The sequence below is a fragment of the Carettochelys insculpta genome, chromosome 19 (genome assembly GCF_033958435.1).
Source record: "Carettochelys insculpta isolate YL-2023 chromosome 19, ASM3395843v1, whole genome shotgun sequence".
NCBI lineage: Eukaryota > Metazoa > Chordata > Testudines > Carettochelyidae > Carettochelys > Carettochelys insculpta.
The window spans coordinates 10,799,928-10,818,210 of record NC_134155.1 but is presented as its reverse complement, the minus strand read 5'-3'; the positions used below and the strand labels follow the sequence as shown (position 1 = coordinate 10,818,210).

General features: G+C 46.7%; 1 protein-coding gene across 1 annotated transcript in view; it reads right to left on the bottom strand.

Annotated features, from left to right (window-relative positions):
- The window catches only part of KSR1 (kinase suppressor of ras 1), a 146,049-nt gene that overhangs the window by 14,056 nt on the left and 113,710 nt on the right, over positions 1–18,283 (bottom strand). The window contains exons 12-18 of the mRNA XM_075014138.1: positions 15,026–15,080; positions 9,308–9,356; positions 6,639–7,018; positions 5,057–5,153; positions 1,997–2,130; positions 1,197–1,328; positions 797–932 (exon numbers count right to left, since the gene is read on the bottom strand). Of these exons, the coding sequence (XP_074870239.1) occupies positions 797–932; positions 1,197–1,328; positions 1,997–2,130; positions 5,057–5,153; positions 6,639–7,018; positions 9,308–9,356; positions 15,026–15,080 (983 nt within the window). The remainder of the gene's footprint in view (positions 1–796; positions 933–1,196; positions 1,329–1,996; positions 2,131–5,056; positions 5,154–6,638; positions 7,019–9,307; positions 9,357–15,025; positions 15,081–18,283) is intronic.

Genomic DNA, 18,283 nt, shown 5'->3' with positions numbered 1-18,283 from the left:
TGAGTATAAATCTACAGAAACTGGGGTAAGGCTTAGGAAACTATGGAGTAAAGTCCTAGCCCCCAAAGGGAACTCTGCTACTGACTTTAATGAACCAGGGTTACACCCAATGAGCGAAGCACCAGTTCCTTCTCTGTTCAGTATTTGGGACAAGGGAACGCCTTTTGCAATGAGAACGGCAGCTTGACTGTTACTTCTTGGGGGCAAGCACTGGCTTTTTGTCTTCTGTGCTTGTACAGCCCCGAGCACAATGAAACTCCACCACCCAAGTTCCTAGATGCTATTGCATTACGAATATTTTTATTAAGAATGCAGTGTGGTACATGTGTGTTTATATATCTGGATTGGGGCAAAGTAGGTGGCAAGATACTATTGACTTTTTAGATGTGTTATTCTCCTTTTCCTCCACAAGCTGATTGATGCTTCAAGTAAGGGTATGTCGAAACCACATGGAAGAGCCACCGAATCAGGGTCAATCTTCCAGAGTTCAATTTCACGGGCCTCGTAGAGATGTGTGAAATTGACCTATTTGGGGTTAGCAGTCAACCTCTGTACTCCTCGATATTGCGAGGCGTTAGGGAGGTCGATGGGAGAGTTTCTACCATTGACTGCCCTCTGTGAAGACAGCCAGGTGAGTCGATTGTAGATAGTCGATTCTAGCTTTGCAACTGCTGTAGCTAGAATTGCGTATCTGCAATCGACTCACCTGCATAGTGCAGACCAGGCCTGAGTTCCCTCCCCTCCAGATCCTCACACAATCTCTGATCAACGTCTCTTTGAAAGGCTCTTCACTTACACTGACTTCTTTCCCTACGCTGACCGTAGCAAGGACATGCTTCACTCCTTCTCCGCTTCCGATCTGCCAGATGAGCGCTTCGGCCGGCTGGCTCTTGAAAGGCCATTCTCGTGCTTGGAGCTCATACCAAACCGTCCTGAAAGACCAGTAAATCAATTAAGCCTGGCAACATCCCTGGGAGGAAGACAGAGTCTCAACATCCTGTTTAACAGATGGGAACACTAAGGCACTGATCGGTTATGTGACATGACCAACATCAGAGGAATGAAACCCACCCTTACTGTGCAATTGGTGCTCGAGGACCAATCCTAAGTCTACTCCCTTTCTCTTCACTTTGGACCAGGCCCTAATTTAGCAGGTTCACCCATTCCCACCATCTACCAGTGGGTCGCACTCTTACCCAAAAGCATAAATGTCTGCAGCTTTGGAGAAGGGCAGCTTGTCTTCGTCTTTCCCAGGAGACATCTCACGCACAATTTCAGGGGCCAAATAGCACAGCCAGTCGTGGGGCAGTTTCAATTCGTTCTCACGCCTGAGTTTAAGGAGAGAGGGAGATGAGCTGACCTGTGCACGTGATCATCAGGCACAGCACATTGCTAGCTGCAGGAACTCCTGAAGGAATTGTGGATTTTTACTGGTTTAAGCTTTTTATGCTGAGAATTTCTTTTGAGTTTTACCTTTTGCTCTATAATACACTGGGCCTGATTCCCAGCAGCTTCATTGCTGCGTTTGCTCCTTGTGTTCTGAAGCTGTGCGGGGGCTTGCTCAGCCCTGATATAACTTAGAGCAACCCGGAGGCTGCTCAATCTTATACTCATTCCCGGTGTCTCCACAGGCCATGGGAAGCAGAGGATGGCTGTTGTGCAATGAACTCTGATCACACACAACTCTTTCACTCACTGATGGATAGGGGCACAGCTGGTACAGAGCCCTTAAGTCAGCTCTACACCATGTTGGAAGAGTATCTGTGCAGGGGCCCATTTCCTCCTGCTTTAAGATCCCTTCATTATGCCAGAGTGCCTTAGCACAACAAGCAGTTAGCGCCATACATACATACGTGAACAGCCAGCTTTTCAATCCTATACCTGTTAAAGCGGACTGTTTTTCCTGATCTACACTGGTGTAACCAAAATCAGAATCTGGCCCTGGTCTACTTGGTCAGTAGTTCTTGGTACTACAAAAAGTTAACCCCTAACTTACCTCCCCTCCTGAACCACACCCGAAATGCCAAACAGGCCGAAGTCTGTGATCACCACTTTGCCATTGTCATAGAAGACATTCTTGGACTTCAAATCTTTATGCACAATCCCCTTTGCGTGAAGATATCCCATGCCCTGGAAAAGATTGAAGCACATGGATGTGAACATACCTTCCATGGGATTTGGCTGGCGCTCTCTGTAAGCTGAGCGCTTGGGCGGACACCCAGGAGAGGTTCAGGTGCCACCCAGCTGATCAGCAGAGTGCCCACAGTCACCCACAGCTGGCTGCCTGCCTGTGTTTCCATTGGTGGTGCACACCCCTGCATGCCTTGGTACATGTAACAAAATTTATTCCACACATGGATGGAAGAAATTAGAGGGAACCCTGGATCTGGCTGTGCCTGACATTCTTCTTCACAACTCAGCCCTTCTGGGGCTTCTGGTCCTGCCATTTGACAATATTGTTACCCTATGCGGCCTCTACGCCCACAATGAGGCACTGCCTGCTACGTGCTGTGAAAGCACCATCTGGCTCTGTGCATTTGTTATCCAGCTTTCCTCAGCAATCAGCTGCCAGGGCGCACTGGGGTACAGTTACACTAGCCGGTAGACTGACTTGGTCAGGACCAATCTTCCACAGTTCGATTTTGCGCACTACTGGGGACGCAAGAATCGAATGATCAGGGAGCAACAGTCGACCCCTGTACTCCTCAATCTCATGAGGGATAAGGGAGGACGACAGGAGTGTTTCTCCTCCTGTCAACCTCTGTCAATGAGGCTGCCTAGATAAGTCGATTCCAGCTTCGTAACTGCCAGGCCCCTAAGGCTGCAGGCAATGCTGGAAACAGCCACGCGGAGAGGCAGGAACCACCACGTGGCACTGGTCACACTGGGGTGTTGAGACTCAGACCCAACAATGGACTCTACGTAGGTCAAGGGGAAGCTTCTTGCTGTGGACCGGTGGAGCAGATGGGTGGGGAAGGTGGGTGGGAGTGAAGCCGAGCGGGAGAGCAGAACTGGGGTGGGAGAGGCAGAAGGGAGACAGGCAGAGAGCTGCAGGGGGGGAAAGTGGAGAGATACATAAAGGAGGATGGGCAAAAAACCCCAAACAAACGAAAAGGGCAGAAATGGCCAGGGATACAGCTGAGCTATCTTCCCCATTCAGCGATGCTGAGCAAGTCAGTCCACAGGCCTGCTGACAGGAGGAGGGCCAAGGGGGCCACTACCCCAGGGCCAGACCATTCAAAAGGCCTGTGGGTTCCTGAGGCTGTGGCAGTGATGGCTGGAGCCCTGGGCCTTTTAATTTGCTGCTGGAACCTCAGGTGGAGCGCTCCTGGGGAAGGTAAGGCCTGGCTGAGAGGGAGGGGTTTGGTACACTCTGGGTGGAGCTGAGGATGGTCAGTCCCAGCCCTGCCCCTCCTGCTTAAGGCCCCACCCTTTCTGGGAGCCACCCTCCCACACCTTACTCAGGGGCCTAGCCATTCTGTCGCCCCTCCCCTCCCCTCAGCAGTCAATATCCTTATTATTTAATAAGGGCTTCGTTGTTTCTATACACCGCCATAAGCTTTGCACCGGTCTTCCACCAAAATCAGTGGGAGAGACAATGTGGATTGAGGGAATCGAGGTTTTGCATTTAGAAAGCTTTCATCACAGCCACACTGAGGAACTGAATGAGTCACTTGCCCAAAGTCACACAGCAAACTGGGGGCAGAGTCACAAATAGAAATCAGCCTGCCTGAGTCACAGCCTCATGCTTCCTCCTATAAGAATGTCTCAGCGTTCATAAACACTGGCAACTTCCTGGTCAACTGGCAGAATCTTCTGCCCCAGAGGAAAGCCAAGGAATCACTCTGCCTTTGAAGTAAAGCAGGCAGCAAACTCAGACAGCCCCAAGGAACAGATGACAGGATGGAGAAAGCCAAGGACAGCCCGGATTTCCCATACCTTGTAATTATGAACTCCACGGAAGCAGGAAAAATGATTAATAAAGCTTTCAGCAGCACAGGAAAGCCCAGAAAAGCCAAGAAACTTAACCCTGGCTTTGGTGATCTGCACTCCAAACACAGCAGAGGACCGATCGGTAGCAAAATCTTCAACACAACCATGTATTTAAAAGAATACCAGAGCAGGGTTATCCACGGGTGTCATGTGTGTCCCTGGCATGGCCAATAAGGCAATGGTTGGACAGTCAAAAAGCTTCTTCCTCTTACTATAGCGAATTCCTATCTCAGATCTCATCTGCACTGGGAATTTGCCCCAGTTATGGACATTGGCGTAGCTATCTTTTGCAAACACTGAGGCTTGGTCTACCCTAGGAAAGTAAGTTGATTGCAGATCAACAATTCTAGGTACGGCAGTTGGGTAGCTAGAATCGACTTAATCTGCCATCAACTTACCTGACCGTCCTAAGGAAGGTCCATGGGAGAATTTCTCCCCTCAGCCTCCCTTACTCCTTGCTATCGTAAGGAATACAGGGATTGACTGCCAGCCCTGATTGGTCTATTTCACACATCTCCACCAGGCATGCAAAAATCGTACCCCGGAAGACTGACCCTGACTGAGTAAATCTTTTGAGTAATGTAAATGTGGCTATAGTGTCATCTGAGTAAGGTACTATTGGCTGTGATTTGCCTTGATTTCAAAACCAGGATGAGCCCCATGGGGCCGATCCTTACTTGGACTAAAATTGACATTACTTCACTGATAGCAATGCACGCCAATGGTGCATTGATCATTTACGTTAGCTGAGTTTCTGCACTCCCCCAGTCAAACAGCAGCCTGCCTTCGTGCAATTACATGGGTGCCTGAAATCAGGGCACCTCCTAAATAAATGCTGACAAGGCCCAAAACAGCAATCAGCCATATGCTTTACTCGAATGGTTTGAATGTCTCAGAGAAGTTTTGAATGAATCCGATAAAGGGTTTTGACTTCCACAGGATTTGGAATTTCACTGCAAATGCTTCAAAAGCCACCAGAATGTTTTAATTGTGCAACAAAAAAGAAAACAAACAAACAAACCCAGAAAGATGCCTCTGTCACTTGCTTGGTGTTCTCTCTTACCTTTATGATTTCTTGGGCTATCTGCCTGGTTTTGTTAATATCCAAGGACACCTTGGGGTCCCTTACAAATGAGTGAAGCGTCCTTCCTTTGCAAAAGCTACAAAGAAAAGAGGAGGGGGATGGGAGGGAAGAGGAGACAATGTGGTTAAAAATGCACCTTCTTAAGCATTCACCCTTCCTCCCCTTGGGGAAACATGTACCTAGCCTTGAGAGCAAATGATCTGTCAGTTTCATAGGAAGGCAATGTGTGGCAGGCAGGAGGGGGCACTTGCCCTCAAACACTGAGGGTGGGAGGGGCATGGGGTTGCACAGCAGCTGGCAGGGGTACTAGCGGGGGGTGGGGGGGCAGAATCTGGTGCCTGTAGCTTCAGCTCCATCGCTCAGGGGAGGGAGGGATCACCCGTCTCCCCCGGAGGAAGCAGGGCAATGCTACTAGGGGAGCACAGCGAGCTGGGGTAGGTAACCTTGCTCTGCTTGCCCCACCACTGCCAGTGAGTGTGGAGAGAAGGGTCACCCTCCCACCCCTAAGTCCCCTGGCCAAGGTTGCTTGGGGAAGGGGGAAGAGGCAGGGCAGGGGAGGAGGAAAGGAGGGGAAGAGGTGGGGAAAGGGCAGAGGGGAGGGAGGGAGAGGTGGGCCTGAGGTATGGAGAGGGAAGATGTCCCGGGCTGTGGGGGGTGTCACTTGGCCAGCACTCTCTTGACCCCACTTCTCCAGTTGCCTCTGGATTCCTATGCTGTTGATGGCAGGATTTGCTAGCGCAGGGGGCCCCCCTCCAAAACTCCCAGCACTTACAAAATGCCAGCAGGCCCAATTCCAGCATCCACTGGGCCCTTTTGCCCTACTTTGGCAGTGCCTTGGGGTGCGCATTGACATTCCCCGCCGGGCCTCTTTGCCACGTCTGGAGCAGCAGAAATTAAAACTAAGCCTAAACAAAGCATGGCCTGAACACGAATGGCAAAAACCCAGGGGAGGAAGGGAAAGGTCACTTCTTTTCTGCTTCTTGCCTTGCCAAGTCTTCCCTAGAACTGGTTACAAGTAGCGTGTAAAGGACAGCTGAGTGACAGCATTTTGTAACCAACGGATCAGGTCAATGTACAGACTGGAAGCGGGAAATAACCCCATATATATCTTGTTCTCCAAACACACAAGGCCAGACTGTAGCGGCCTGACCTAGACCTGCTTGAACAGTACTTTCTACACGACGTTTTTCAAGCAGTGGAGAAATTAAAGAGTGACTAGGCATCTAGCTTGGACAGCCCTCAGGAAGTGGCACGGACAGACGCCGGTAGCCTGGGGGCTAGGTGGGACGTTGGTCTGGCTCCTCACCCCAGAAGGGGCAGGGCCAAGAGCATAAAGGGCAGAGCTTAGACCAGCCAGCCCTTGTGCCCTCCCCCCACATGCAGCATTCCTAAGGGACTTGGAATCAAATGTGTGTGCTGCTACTGCTCTTACTTAACCTGTCTCTGGAGCGATGACATTTGTTTCCAATGCTCCCATCCCAGAGCCTAATGCATTACACCAGCTTTCTGACCTACAGTGAGAATCCTGTGGAAAAAGTCACAACAAATGCTACATCCTCACCTGGTAATGATTGCTAAATGAGGGGGGTGCATACACGCCCCCATGAAGAGCACCACGTTCTCGTGCCGGGTCTGCCTGTAATTCATCACCTCTTTCTTAAAGAGCTTGAGATGGTCCTGATTGTTCCCATCGATCTCCAAAAGCCTGATGGCCACCTCTCCGTGCCACTTCCCCCTGTAAACCTTCCCCCAGCGTCCTTGGCCAATGGGCTCCCCCAACTCAATCTGTTCAAAGGGAATGTCCCATTCCTGCAGATAGACGCTGGTTTGGCTGGCCTTGCGGGAGATCATCCCTTTCCAGTGCGGCCTCTTGTTGGGCAAGTCGTCTAACTCGTCCTCATCGTATTCTGGCTCCGATTTATTCGTCTCTTGCTCTTCAACCTGTTTGCACATCAGAAAAGGTATGGAACAGGGGAGATAACACTTACGCTCAAGTCTCAGCTGGTGATTATCGCTTAGCCCAATCTGTGTTTGTATTCCTGCAGCCAACATAAACCCCAAAGATGATTAATGGTGGGAGACACTCAACAGGGTTCAGCCTGTGGATTTGATCTGGCTGAAGACCAGTATTCCCTCTATTTTTTTTCCATCCATGTGCAGAATAAAATTTAGTTATGTGCACCAGGGCATGTGCAGACGTGCACCACCAATAGAAGCACAGGCTGCCTACTGTGAGTGACTGTGGGTGCTCTGCTAATCAGCTGGAAAGCACCCGGATCTCTCCTGGGTGGCTGGCCAAGCGCTCAGCTTACATTGGGGATCACTGCTAAATACCCAGAAATCGAGATGCTTAACTTAACCTCCCCAGACTGCAGAGTGCGGCTGGGGAGGCTGTAAGAACAACCTTTTGCAAGGTATCTCAGCACTTCTGGCTGGTGTTTGGGGGCTTGATCCTAGGTTGTGCTGAGAACCAGAACATAGAACCAGTGCTCCCTGAAAGCTGCGTGCTTGGGCAGCTGTCCAGGAGAGAGTCAGGTGCTGCCCAGCTGATTAGCAGAGTGCTCCCTGCTGCCTACAGCCAGCAGTGTGTGTTTCTATTGGTGGTGCACAACACCACATGCTTCAGTGCACGTAACATTTACTCCACACACAAATGGAAAGAAAATTAACGGGAACACAGCTTAGAACCGAACGCTGGCTTGTGCCAGAGTTGTACATGTTCAGCACCTCTTGGGATGTGACCTGAAGATGGGTTTTCAAAAAAAGGAACCAAAAGCCATCTTCAGATTTCGAGACCATGCGCCATTTGACCTTGAAGCGTGATTCACACTTTAGGTCAGGTCCAAACCAGTGAACCAGCTAAAAGACTCCCAAGGGATTAAACTGTCACTGCCTTAAATCTGAAACAAAACCAGTTTGCCAAGCCCTACGGCTTGCAACCCAATCCAGCAAAGCGCTTAAGCACACATGTAAGCAGAGGAGCAATCCCAAAGAAGACTAAGAGACTACTCACTTGCTTAAAAACAATGAGAAGCCCTGTGGCACCTTACAGACTCAGCCTACGTCTACATGGCATTCCTCTTGCAAGAGAGGACTGCAAATGAGGGAACCCGACTTTGCAAATGAAGCACTGATTTACAAATCATAGAATCCTAGGGCTGGAAGAGACCTCAGGAGGTCATCTAGTCCAGCCCCCTGCCTAAAGCAGGATCAACCCCAAATCTCACACTATTGGGAGAGATTTTGGTGAAAAATACTAGCCATGTAAATGGGGTTTTGTTGGCAAAAACCCCCTTCGTCGTCAGACCCTTATCCGTGAAAAAAAATGAGGTATAAAGGTCTGTCGACGAAGGGGGTTTTCACCAACAGAACCCCATCTACCTGGCTGGTTTTTTTCGCCAAAATCTCTCCCACCAGCGCAATCACATGAGATAATGCAAATGAAGCGCGAGATGTGTAAATCAGCACTTCATTTGCAATGTCAGGTTCCCTCATTTGCATTCCTCTCTTGCAAGAGGAATGCCGTGTAGATGTAGCCTAACGGATTTATTGGAGCATAAGGTTTCGTGGGCAAAGATCCACTTCACCCACTGCCCACAAAATCTTATGCTCCAATATATCTGATAATCTTTAAGGAGTCACAGGACTTCTCCTTGTTTTTGCGAATCCAGACTCACACGGCTACCCCTCTGATATTTGTCACTTGCTTAAAGTTAAGCATGTGCTTTGCTGGACTGGAATCATAATCTGAATACTTATAGGGAATCAAGATTCTTAGCCACATATATACATGCAGATTTAAGTTTTCTTTAAAAAAAAAAAGCATTTAAAAACCAAATGCGCCTCTAACAAACCATGACAGCCAAAGACTTTTTCTAAATGAAAACTACAACGCTGGTACTGGCACCAAATATCAGGCCAATTTATTGTGGTGTGAGATAATGACAAAAGAGCTCCTTAGTCCAACTGGGAAGATTATAGCTAACAGGACGGCAAGTTAGATGTAGTAGAGTAAAAATACCCAAGAGTTTGCAGACTGACATGATTGTAGCATGATCAAGGAGATCATTTGTAGTACAAACCTCAATTTCATTATCTTGTACAACAGTGCTGATTTCAGCAGCTATATCTGGAACACCACAGCACCACTATTTAGCTTAGAAATGTAGGCTTGTGACTGTGTGTGAGAGCAGGCAATGAGACAGGTGGTCATTTCGCCAGCAAACCTACCTCTGCATCAGGTTCTTCGGCTCCTTCTGTATCCAGCTGTTCATCGGCACTACCAAGAAAAAAAAGGAGTTTACATTGAAAAATATGATGGCACATGGACTCAGCAACATCTCAGCTTCCTTGTCTTCTACTTTCAGCACCACCACCAGAGTTGAGAAGAGAACCCGAACGTATCTATTAATGTACCACATCAGAGCCGGGATCTTTATTCTTCAAAAGCTCCCTGTCTGCTAACTGAAGGTCACTTCTGACGTGCAACAGAAACACCACTAAGGCCTGGTCTACATGAAAAGGAGGAGGGCCTGTTACTGCAGTGACAGGCAACAAGAGAAGATCTGGACCCTCAGGGATAACTGAACATAAGAACGGCCATACTGGGTCAGACCAAAGGTCCATCCAGCCCAGTATCCCGTCTGCCGACAGTGGCCAATGCCAGGTGCCCCAGAGAAGGAGAGCAGAAGACAATGATCAAGTGATTTATCTCCTGCCATCCATCTCCTGCCCTTGTTATGAAGGCTAGGGCACCATACTTTACCCCTGGCTAACAGCCATTTATGGACCTAACCTGCAAAAATTTATCGAGCTCTTTTTTAAACCCTAATAGAGTCCTGGCCTTCACAGCCTCCTCCGGCAAGGAGTTCCACAGGTTGACTGTGCGCTGTGTGAAGAAAAATTTCCTTTTATTAGTTTTGAACCTACTACCCATCAATTTCATTTGGTGTCCCCTAGTTCTTGTATTATGGGAAAAGGTAAATAATTCTTCTATGTTCACTTTCTCCACACCATTCATGATTTTATATACCTCTATCTTATCGCCCCTCAATCGCCTCTATTCCAGACTGAAAAGTCCCAGTCTCTCTAGCCTCTCCCCATATGGGACCCGTTCCAAACCCCAAATCATCTTAGTCACCCTTTTCTGAACCTTTTCTAATGCCAATATATCTTTTTTGAGGTGAGGAGACCACATCTGCACACAGTACTCAAGATGTGGGCGTACCATAGTTTTATATAGGGGAAGTATGATATCTTTTGTCTTATTATCTATCCCTTTTTTAATAATTCCTAACATCCTATTTGCTTTATTAACTGCCGCTGCACACTGCGTGGATGTCTTCAGAGAACTATCCACTATAACTCCAAGATCCCTTTCCTGATCTGTCGTAGCTAAATTTGACCCCATCATGTTGTACGTGTAATTTGGGTTATTTTTTCCAATGTGCATTACCTTACACTTACCCACATTAAATTTCATTTGCCATTTTGCTGCCCAATCACTCAGTTTGCTGAGATCTTTTTGTAGTTCTTCACAATCCCTTTTGCTTTTGACTGTCCTGAACAACTTGGTGTCATCTGCAAACTTTGCCACCTCACTGCTTACCTCATTTTCTAGATCACTGATGAACAAGTTGAACAGGATCGGTCCCAGGACTGACCCCTGGGGAACACCACTAGTTACCCGCCTCCATTGTGAAAATTTACCATTTATTCCAACCCTTTGTTTTCTGTCTTTTAACCAATTCCCGATCCATGAAAGGATCTGTCCTCCTATCCCAAGACCGCCTAATTTACATAAAAGCCTTTGGTGTGGGACCGTGTCAAAGGCTTTCTGGAAATCTAGGTATATTATGTCCACTGGGTGCCCCTTGTCCGCATGTTTATTAACCCCTTCAAAGAATTCTAATAGATTAGTTAGACATGACTTCCCTCTGCAGAAACCATGCTGACTTTTGCCCAACAATTCGTGCTCTTCTACGTGCCTTGCAATTTTATTCTTTACTATTGTTTCTACTAATTTGCCTGGTATTGATGTTAGACTTATCAGTCTATAATTGCCAGGGTCTCCTCTGGAGCCTTTTTTAAATATTGGCGTTGTATTGGCCGTCTTCCAGTCATTGGTTACCGAAGCGGATTTAAAGGATAGGTTACAAACCACTGTTAATAACTCCGCAATTTCACATTTGAGTTCTTTCAGAACCCTTGGGTGAATACCGTCTGGTCCTGGAGACTTGTTACTATTCAGCTTATCAATTAACTCCAAAACCTCCTGTAATGTCACTTCAATCTGGGAGAGTTCCTCAGATTTGTCACCTAAAAAGGCTGGCTCAGATTTAGGAACCTCTGTAACATCCTCAGCCGTGAAGACTGAAGCAAAGAAATCATTTAATCACTCCGCAATGGCACTGTCTTCCTTGATCGCTCCTTTTATATCTTTATTGTCCAAGGGCCCTACTGCTCTTTTAGCAGGCTTCCTGCTTCTAATGTATTTAAAAAACATTTTACTACCGTTTTTTGAATTTTTGGCTAGCTGTTCCTCAAAATCTTTTTTGGCTTTTCTTACTACATTATGATACTTAATTTGGGAGTGTTTGTGTTCCTGTCTATTTTCCTGACTAGGATTTGACTTCTACTTTTTAAAAGCTGCCCTTTTCTCTCTCACTGCCTTTTTAACATGGCTGTTAAGCCATGGTGGTTCTTTGTTAGGTCTCTTACTGTGTTTTTTTATTTGGGGTATACATTTAAGTTGGGCCTCTAGTATGGTGTCTTTAAACAGTTTCCATGCAGCTTCCAGGGATTTTAGTTTAGTTACTCTACCTTTTAGTTTCTGTTTAACTAGCTTCCTCATTTTAGTGTAATTCCCCTTTTTGAAATTAAATGCCAGAGTGTTTGACCGCTGCGTAGGCAGAGCTCAATAGGCTTTCCTGGCATGGCCAAAATAGTTTAGCAACAGTGGAGATGCACCATTATTGGCTATTGCCACATCAGGCAACATAAGTGGAGATCCATCTACACTGACAGAGCAATAGGGAAAACTGGCTATCAGGTTAGCAACTCCCCAAGACTAAGAACAATCATCTGCCCAAGGGCTGTGATCTTTATGATCCAGGCCCCAAAGGATGTTTACAGCCAGACACACCAGGTGCTTTAACTCCTCAAACCCTGCAAGGTCCCTTTCACTAAACTGAGCTGATCTCGCCTGTGGCACCCAGAAATGACACTAAAGCCGGCAGCGGTCTCGTAGCCGGGAGAAGTCGGAGGCACAGAAGGCACTTGAAAAGAAACCCCACGACTCACTGAGAATTATGTACATAAATTGTTGCCAAGTTCATCTAGGCAGTTTGTGTCAGCCAAAGGGCAAGACAAGATATTCACTTCATTCAACTGCCTCGAGAGTTCCTCCTCGTTGCCACATTTCCAGTAGTGCAAAGGGTACCGAGCACTGTGCTGAATTTATCCTAAGGGTAGTTCCACTAGAACAATAACAGAGAAGATTCCGACCCATTTGGAGTAGCCCGATTGACCAGGGTCCCTGATCTAGGTTTCTAAATCGCCTACCTAAAAATGTTAGCTCCTTCCATTCACCTAGATTAGCCTTTCTAAAGCTGCAGGTCATCAAAATTCAATGCTAAGTTTAAACCCCTCTCCGGCTGCTCTTCTGAACTTCTCCTTTTTATGCCCCAGAATGCTGCGTCTTCCCTTTTCACATAAAGCCACACAAGTGCTTGCAACTGCAGCTTCAAAACAGCCATCTGTAGCTCTGCCCCATTACTCTGCTGCCACAGATCATTAATGCTTTGGAATGCAAGCGCCTGCATCAGCTAAAGTAACAAACAGCGCAGGGGTACTGGGTCACAGGCAAGGCAACCAGCACCTAAAGGCAGCACATCAAGAACCCAAATGAAAAAACCCACATCTGTTTGTCTTCGGTGCCTTTTGGATCAGACCCTTAAAAGGTTCTAGTCCAGCTCACCCCTGCGAGTTGCAAGTTTGTTAACCTTTAAAGTTAATTAACAGCGATGGGGTACAGACACCCCTCACTAGAACTGAAGACGGTAGGCAAAACTCTGGGCTTAGGACACCTGCAGAGCATGCGTCAGCTGGAGGGGGACCTTAAAAAGGGAGCCAGGCTTCTCAGAAGGGGCCTGTGAGCAGGGAGATAGAGCTACCCTGACGGCCACTGGGGAAAGGTACTGCAGTAAGCTACTGGAGGGAGAAAACACTTGAGCTGATGGTTCAGTTACAGGATAGACTTTAATAGTCTGGACTTCCATTGTCTGGCAACATCTGCAGTCCGGCATCCCCACAAGTGCTCCCACGCTGGCGAAAAGCTGGCCCTGCGCTCAGCGACTCCGGTCCTGCCTGAGCTCAGCGAACAAGAGGGAGGAACAGGGAGCGGGGAGGGGAGCACTGTGGGAAAGAGGCAGGGTGGGTATGGATCCCTGTGGCAGGGGATAGGAGTGCGACCCCACAGCTGCAGAGCTAAGTGAGGTCCTATGGGGCTGGGCTCCTGGCCCCCACAGCCCCAGGGCTCTGCAGCCACCTTGCCTCTTTTCCCAGGCACCTCCCACAGTCCCTGCTCTGTCAGCCTTGGCCCCTCTGCCACCACTGGAGCAGAGCCCCAGAGCTGGTAGCAGCAGCAGGGCTGTCACTGCACTCCCCTGGTCCAGGACTGGTCAGGTTCCGAGGGTGCCAGACCTGGGAGGTACAACCTTTACTACTGTGAAGCAAACAGTGAAACTTTGGCAAGAGTATGGGTGGAAGAAAGGGCCAGGGAGGCAGCCTTAAAGCAACCCTGAAGGTGGGGTGGGTGTTGGACTCTGGCACCTCTGAGTGGGCCCTGGGCCAGAGGCCCATGGATTGGGAGGAACAGAGCTCTACTCTACCAACCCCCCTCATTCCGAAGGGCCTGAAAAGACTCCTGCTGAGGGGAAGGAGGAAGGAAAGGGTGATGATTGTTGGAAACCCCTTGCTGGGATTGGACACCCACAGGGATGAATAGGCAGACACTTTTTCAGTGGGGTGTGTGGAGAGAGGTCTGATTGGTGACCTGACTGGAGGACTGGGTCAACCACCACCAAAAATGAGTGCTATGGGTGGTGCAGAAGTGCAGTGTGCAGAGCCCTTACCTCCTAACGGCTAGGCAGTGCCACCAACAAGCATCATTCATCACATTAGCATTTGGTAAATGTCACTTTCTAACGTGCACAGGCTCGGAAGCCTACCAGGGAAGAAGAATAATTGACAAGCGTGGCCAAAGCATTATGATAAACGGCTTGACAGAAAGTTGGGCTTCCAATTAATTGTTTTTGCTTCTGTCAACAAACAAAAACATCTCAGAAATATTTTGGACACAAGGGGAAATAATTTAGGTTTTGGTTAAAATCTTCAGTAAATCCAATGTTTTCTGTGGAAGATTTAAAGGGAAAATTGAGATTTTAAAATTTTTTCTGTGAGGAACCTCTTCTCACATTTTCTGACCATCTCTAATGACTAAAAACAAAACAAAACAAAAAGCCTCTCATCCATGTGCTGCACTAAACATTAGTTAAACCCCACAATATCCATTGAGTAAGGTAAGCATCAACCTCTCTTTACCAGTCTTGTAAAAGAGGTTAGTGATGGGCAACCGAGGGTAGTAAGCAGGCCTTACAAGGGGCCCTCCTTCTTCTCAGTTGGCTGCAAGACTATCATAAGCAAGAAACCAGCGGAGTCTGGCAACCCTGCGCACAGGGAATGATAAACAAAACATCTCATGGGCCACACAGAGAACCTTGATGGGCCGTATGTGCCACCATTTGCCTGCCACTGGTGTAAGTGCTTTCCCCAGCATTGGGCAATGAATCTGTGGAAGAGATGGCTCTCCGCTCTAACCACTCAACAGAAATGTTAACTTCAGTTAGCTCTCAAGTGAGCAAAAAGATGAAGAAGCAGAATGCTTACTTAGTGTCTTCAGCTGTTTCAGGAGGCTGTGTTACTTGTGGGGGGCTGGGAATTTCTAGAAAAAAAACAGAAACATCTGGAATATGATACATGTATTGTAATCCCTCCGGCACACTACTGAAGAGCTATTTCTCATCCAAGAAATACACAGGCAGGTATGCTACGTACTGGCAGTTCTACACATTAAACAAACTCCTATGAACAATAAGCACAGGGCATTCATGTTGACTGAATCTGTTCAGTTATTACTTGTAACATTTTTTGAATTTCTCAACTCAGCTGCTAATTTAATTCTGCAAAAATTTACCTGGAGGCGTTTATCTGTGAGCAGTCAAGAGGACTATTCAGGTGCTTAACTTTAAGCACATCCACAAGTGCTTTCAGAATTGGAACCAGCTTCAGACACATGATTTCATATGGCTTCTAATCACACTTCCAAAGATTCTCATGATGCAATAGAGAATTGATTGCTTCACCCATGTGACTCAACAGCACCACCCAGTGTCAGCTCGGCGTAGGTCATCCATTTTCTACTGGAGCCCCACAAGCTACTGCCAAAGCCAGACAATCTCAGTTCATCTGAATTTAAACCAGATTTTAAAAAATCTCCTATGAAGAGCACTAATGGTCAAACTAGAAGATTAACAACTGATTTAGATTAATTTATTATTCTTCAATTCAAATAATATTTTGCCTTTCATTCAATGACCTCAACGTGGTTTATAGACACCCTGCGTGACAGCCATTACCCAATTTACAGAGGTGGATACCAGAGTACATCTACATTGGATACCTGGGAGATGAACTTGAAATGGGAGGGAGTATGGGCTACACTGGGAGAGTAAAAAGAGGGCCAGGGCAAAACTGGGAGGCAAGACCAAATCAATGTCTGAGATGCCTATATACAAATGCAAGAAGTATGGGAAATAAACAAGAAGAATTGGAAGCATTAATAAATGAATACAACTATGATATCGTTGGCATCACAGAAACTTGGTGGGGTAATACTCATGATTGGCATGTTGGTATTGAAGGGTACAGCCTGCTTAGGAAGGACAGACAGGGAAAGAAGGGAGGAGGTGTTGCCTTGTATATTAAAAATGTACACACTTGGACAGAGGTGGAGATGGACACAGGAGATGGACGGGTTGAAAGTCTCTGGGTTAGACTCAGAGGAGTAAAAAACAAGGATGAGGTCCTACTAGGCGTCTACTACAGAACCCCTAGCCAGGTGGAAGAGGTGGATGAGGCTTTCTTTAAACAGCTAACAAAATCATCCAGGGTCCAGAATTTGGTGGTGATGGGGGACTTCAACTATCCAGGTATATGTTGAGAAACTAATACAGCAGGGGACAGACTGTCCAATAAATTCTTGGGTTGCATTGCAGACAACTTTTTATTCCAAAAGGTTGAAAAAGCTACCGGGGGGAAGCTGTTCTAGATTTAATTTTAACAAATAGGGAGGAAATTATTGAGAATTTGAAAGTGGAAGGATGCTTGGGTGAAAGTGATCATGAAATCATAGAGTTCACAATTCTAAGGAAGGGTAGAAGGGAAAACAGTACAATAGAGATAATGGATTTCAGGAAGGCAGATTTTGGTAAACTCAGACAGCTGGTAGGTAAGGTCCCATGGGAAGCTAAACTGAGGGGGAAAAACGGCTGAGAAGTGTTGGCAGTTTTTCAAAGGGACATTATTAGGGGCCCAAAAGCAAGCTATCCCGCTGAGTAGGAAAGATAGAAAACATGGCAAAAGACTGCCTTGGCTTAACCAGGAGATCTTGCATGATCTCAAACTACAAAAGGAATTGTATAAGAAATGGAAACTAGGACAAATTACAAAGGATGAATATAGGCAAACAACACGAGCATGCAGGAGCAAGATTAGAAAGGCTAAGGCACAAAATGAGCTCAAGCTAGCTACAAGCATAAAGGGAAACAAGAAGGCTTTTTACAAATACATTGGTAACAAGAGGAAGAACAAGGAGAGGGTAGGGCCATTGGTCAGTGACGAGGGAGAAACAGTAACAGGGAATTTGGAAATGGCAGAGATGTTTAATGATTTCTTTGTTTCGGTCTTCACTGAGAAATCTGAAGGAATGCCTGACATAGAGAATGCTAGTGAAAAAGGGGTAGGTTTAGAAGCTGAAATAAGAAAAGAACAAATTAAAATTTACTTAGAAAAATTAGATGTCTGCAAATCACCAGGGCCTGATGAAATGCATCCTAGAATCCTCAAGGAGCCGATAGAAGAGGTATCTGAGCCTTTAGCAATCATTTTTGGAAAATTGTGGGAGATGGGAGAGATTCCAGAAGACTGGAAAAGGGCAAATATAGTACCCATTTATAAAAAGGGGAACAAGAATAACCCGGGAAACTACAGGCCAGTCAGCTTAACTTCTGTGCCAGGAAAGATAATGGAGCAGGTCATTAAAGAAATCATCTGCAAGCAATTGGAAGGTGGTAAGGTGATAGGGAACAGCCAGCATGGTTTTGTTAAAAACAGATCATGTCAAACCAATTAATAGCTTTCTTTGATAGAATAACGAGCCTTGTGGATAAGCAGAAGCAGTGGATGTGATATACCTAGACTTCAGTAAAGCATCTGACACGGTCTCACATAATATAGTTATCAATAAACTACTCAAATACAACTTAGATGGGGCTACTATAAGGTGGGTGAACAACTGGCTGGATAACCGTACCCAGAGAGTAGTTATTAATGGTTTTCAATCCTGCTGGAAAAGTATAACTAGTGGGGTTCCGCAGGGGTCTGTTTTAGAACTGGTTCTGTTCAATACCTTCATTAACGATTTAGATATTGACATAGAAAGTACACTTATTAAGCTTGCAGATGATACCAAGCTGGGAGGGGTTGCAACTTCTTTGGAGGATAGGGTCATAATTCAAAAAGATCTGGATAAACTGGAGAAATGGGCTGAGGTAAACAGGATGAAGTTTAATAAGGACAAATGCAAAGTGCTCCACTTAGGAAGGAACAATCAGTGTCACACATACAGAATGGGAAAGGACTGCCTAGGAATGAGTACAGCAGAAAGGGATCTAGGGGTTATAGTGGAACACAAGCTAAATATGAGTCAACAGTGTGATGCTGTTGCAAAAAAAGCAAACATGATTCTGGGATGCATTAACAGGTGTGTTGTGAACAAGACATGAGAAGTCATTCTCCCGCTCTACTCTGCGCTGGTTAGGCCTCAGCTGGAGTATTGTGTCCAGTTCTGGGCACCGCAGTTCAGGA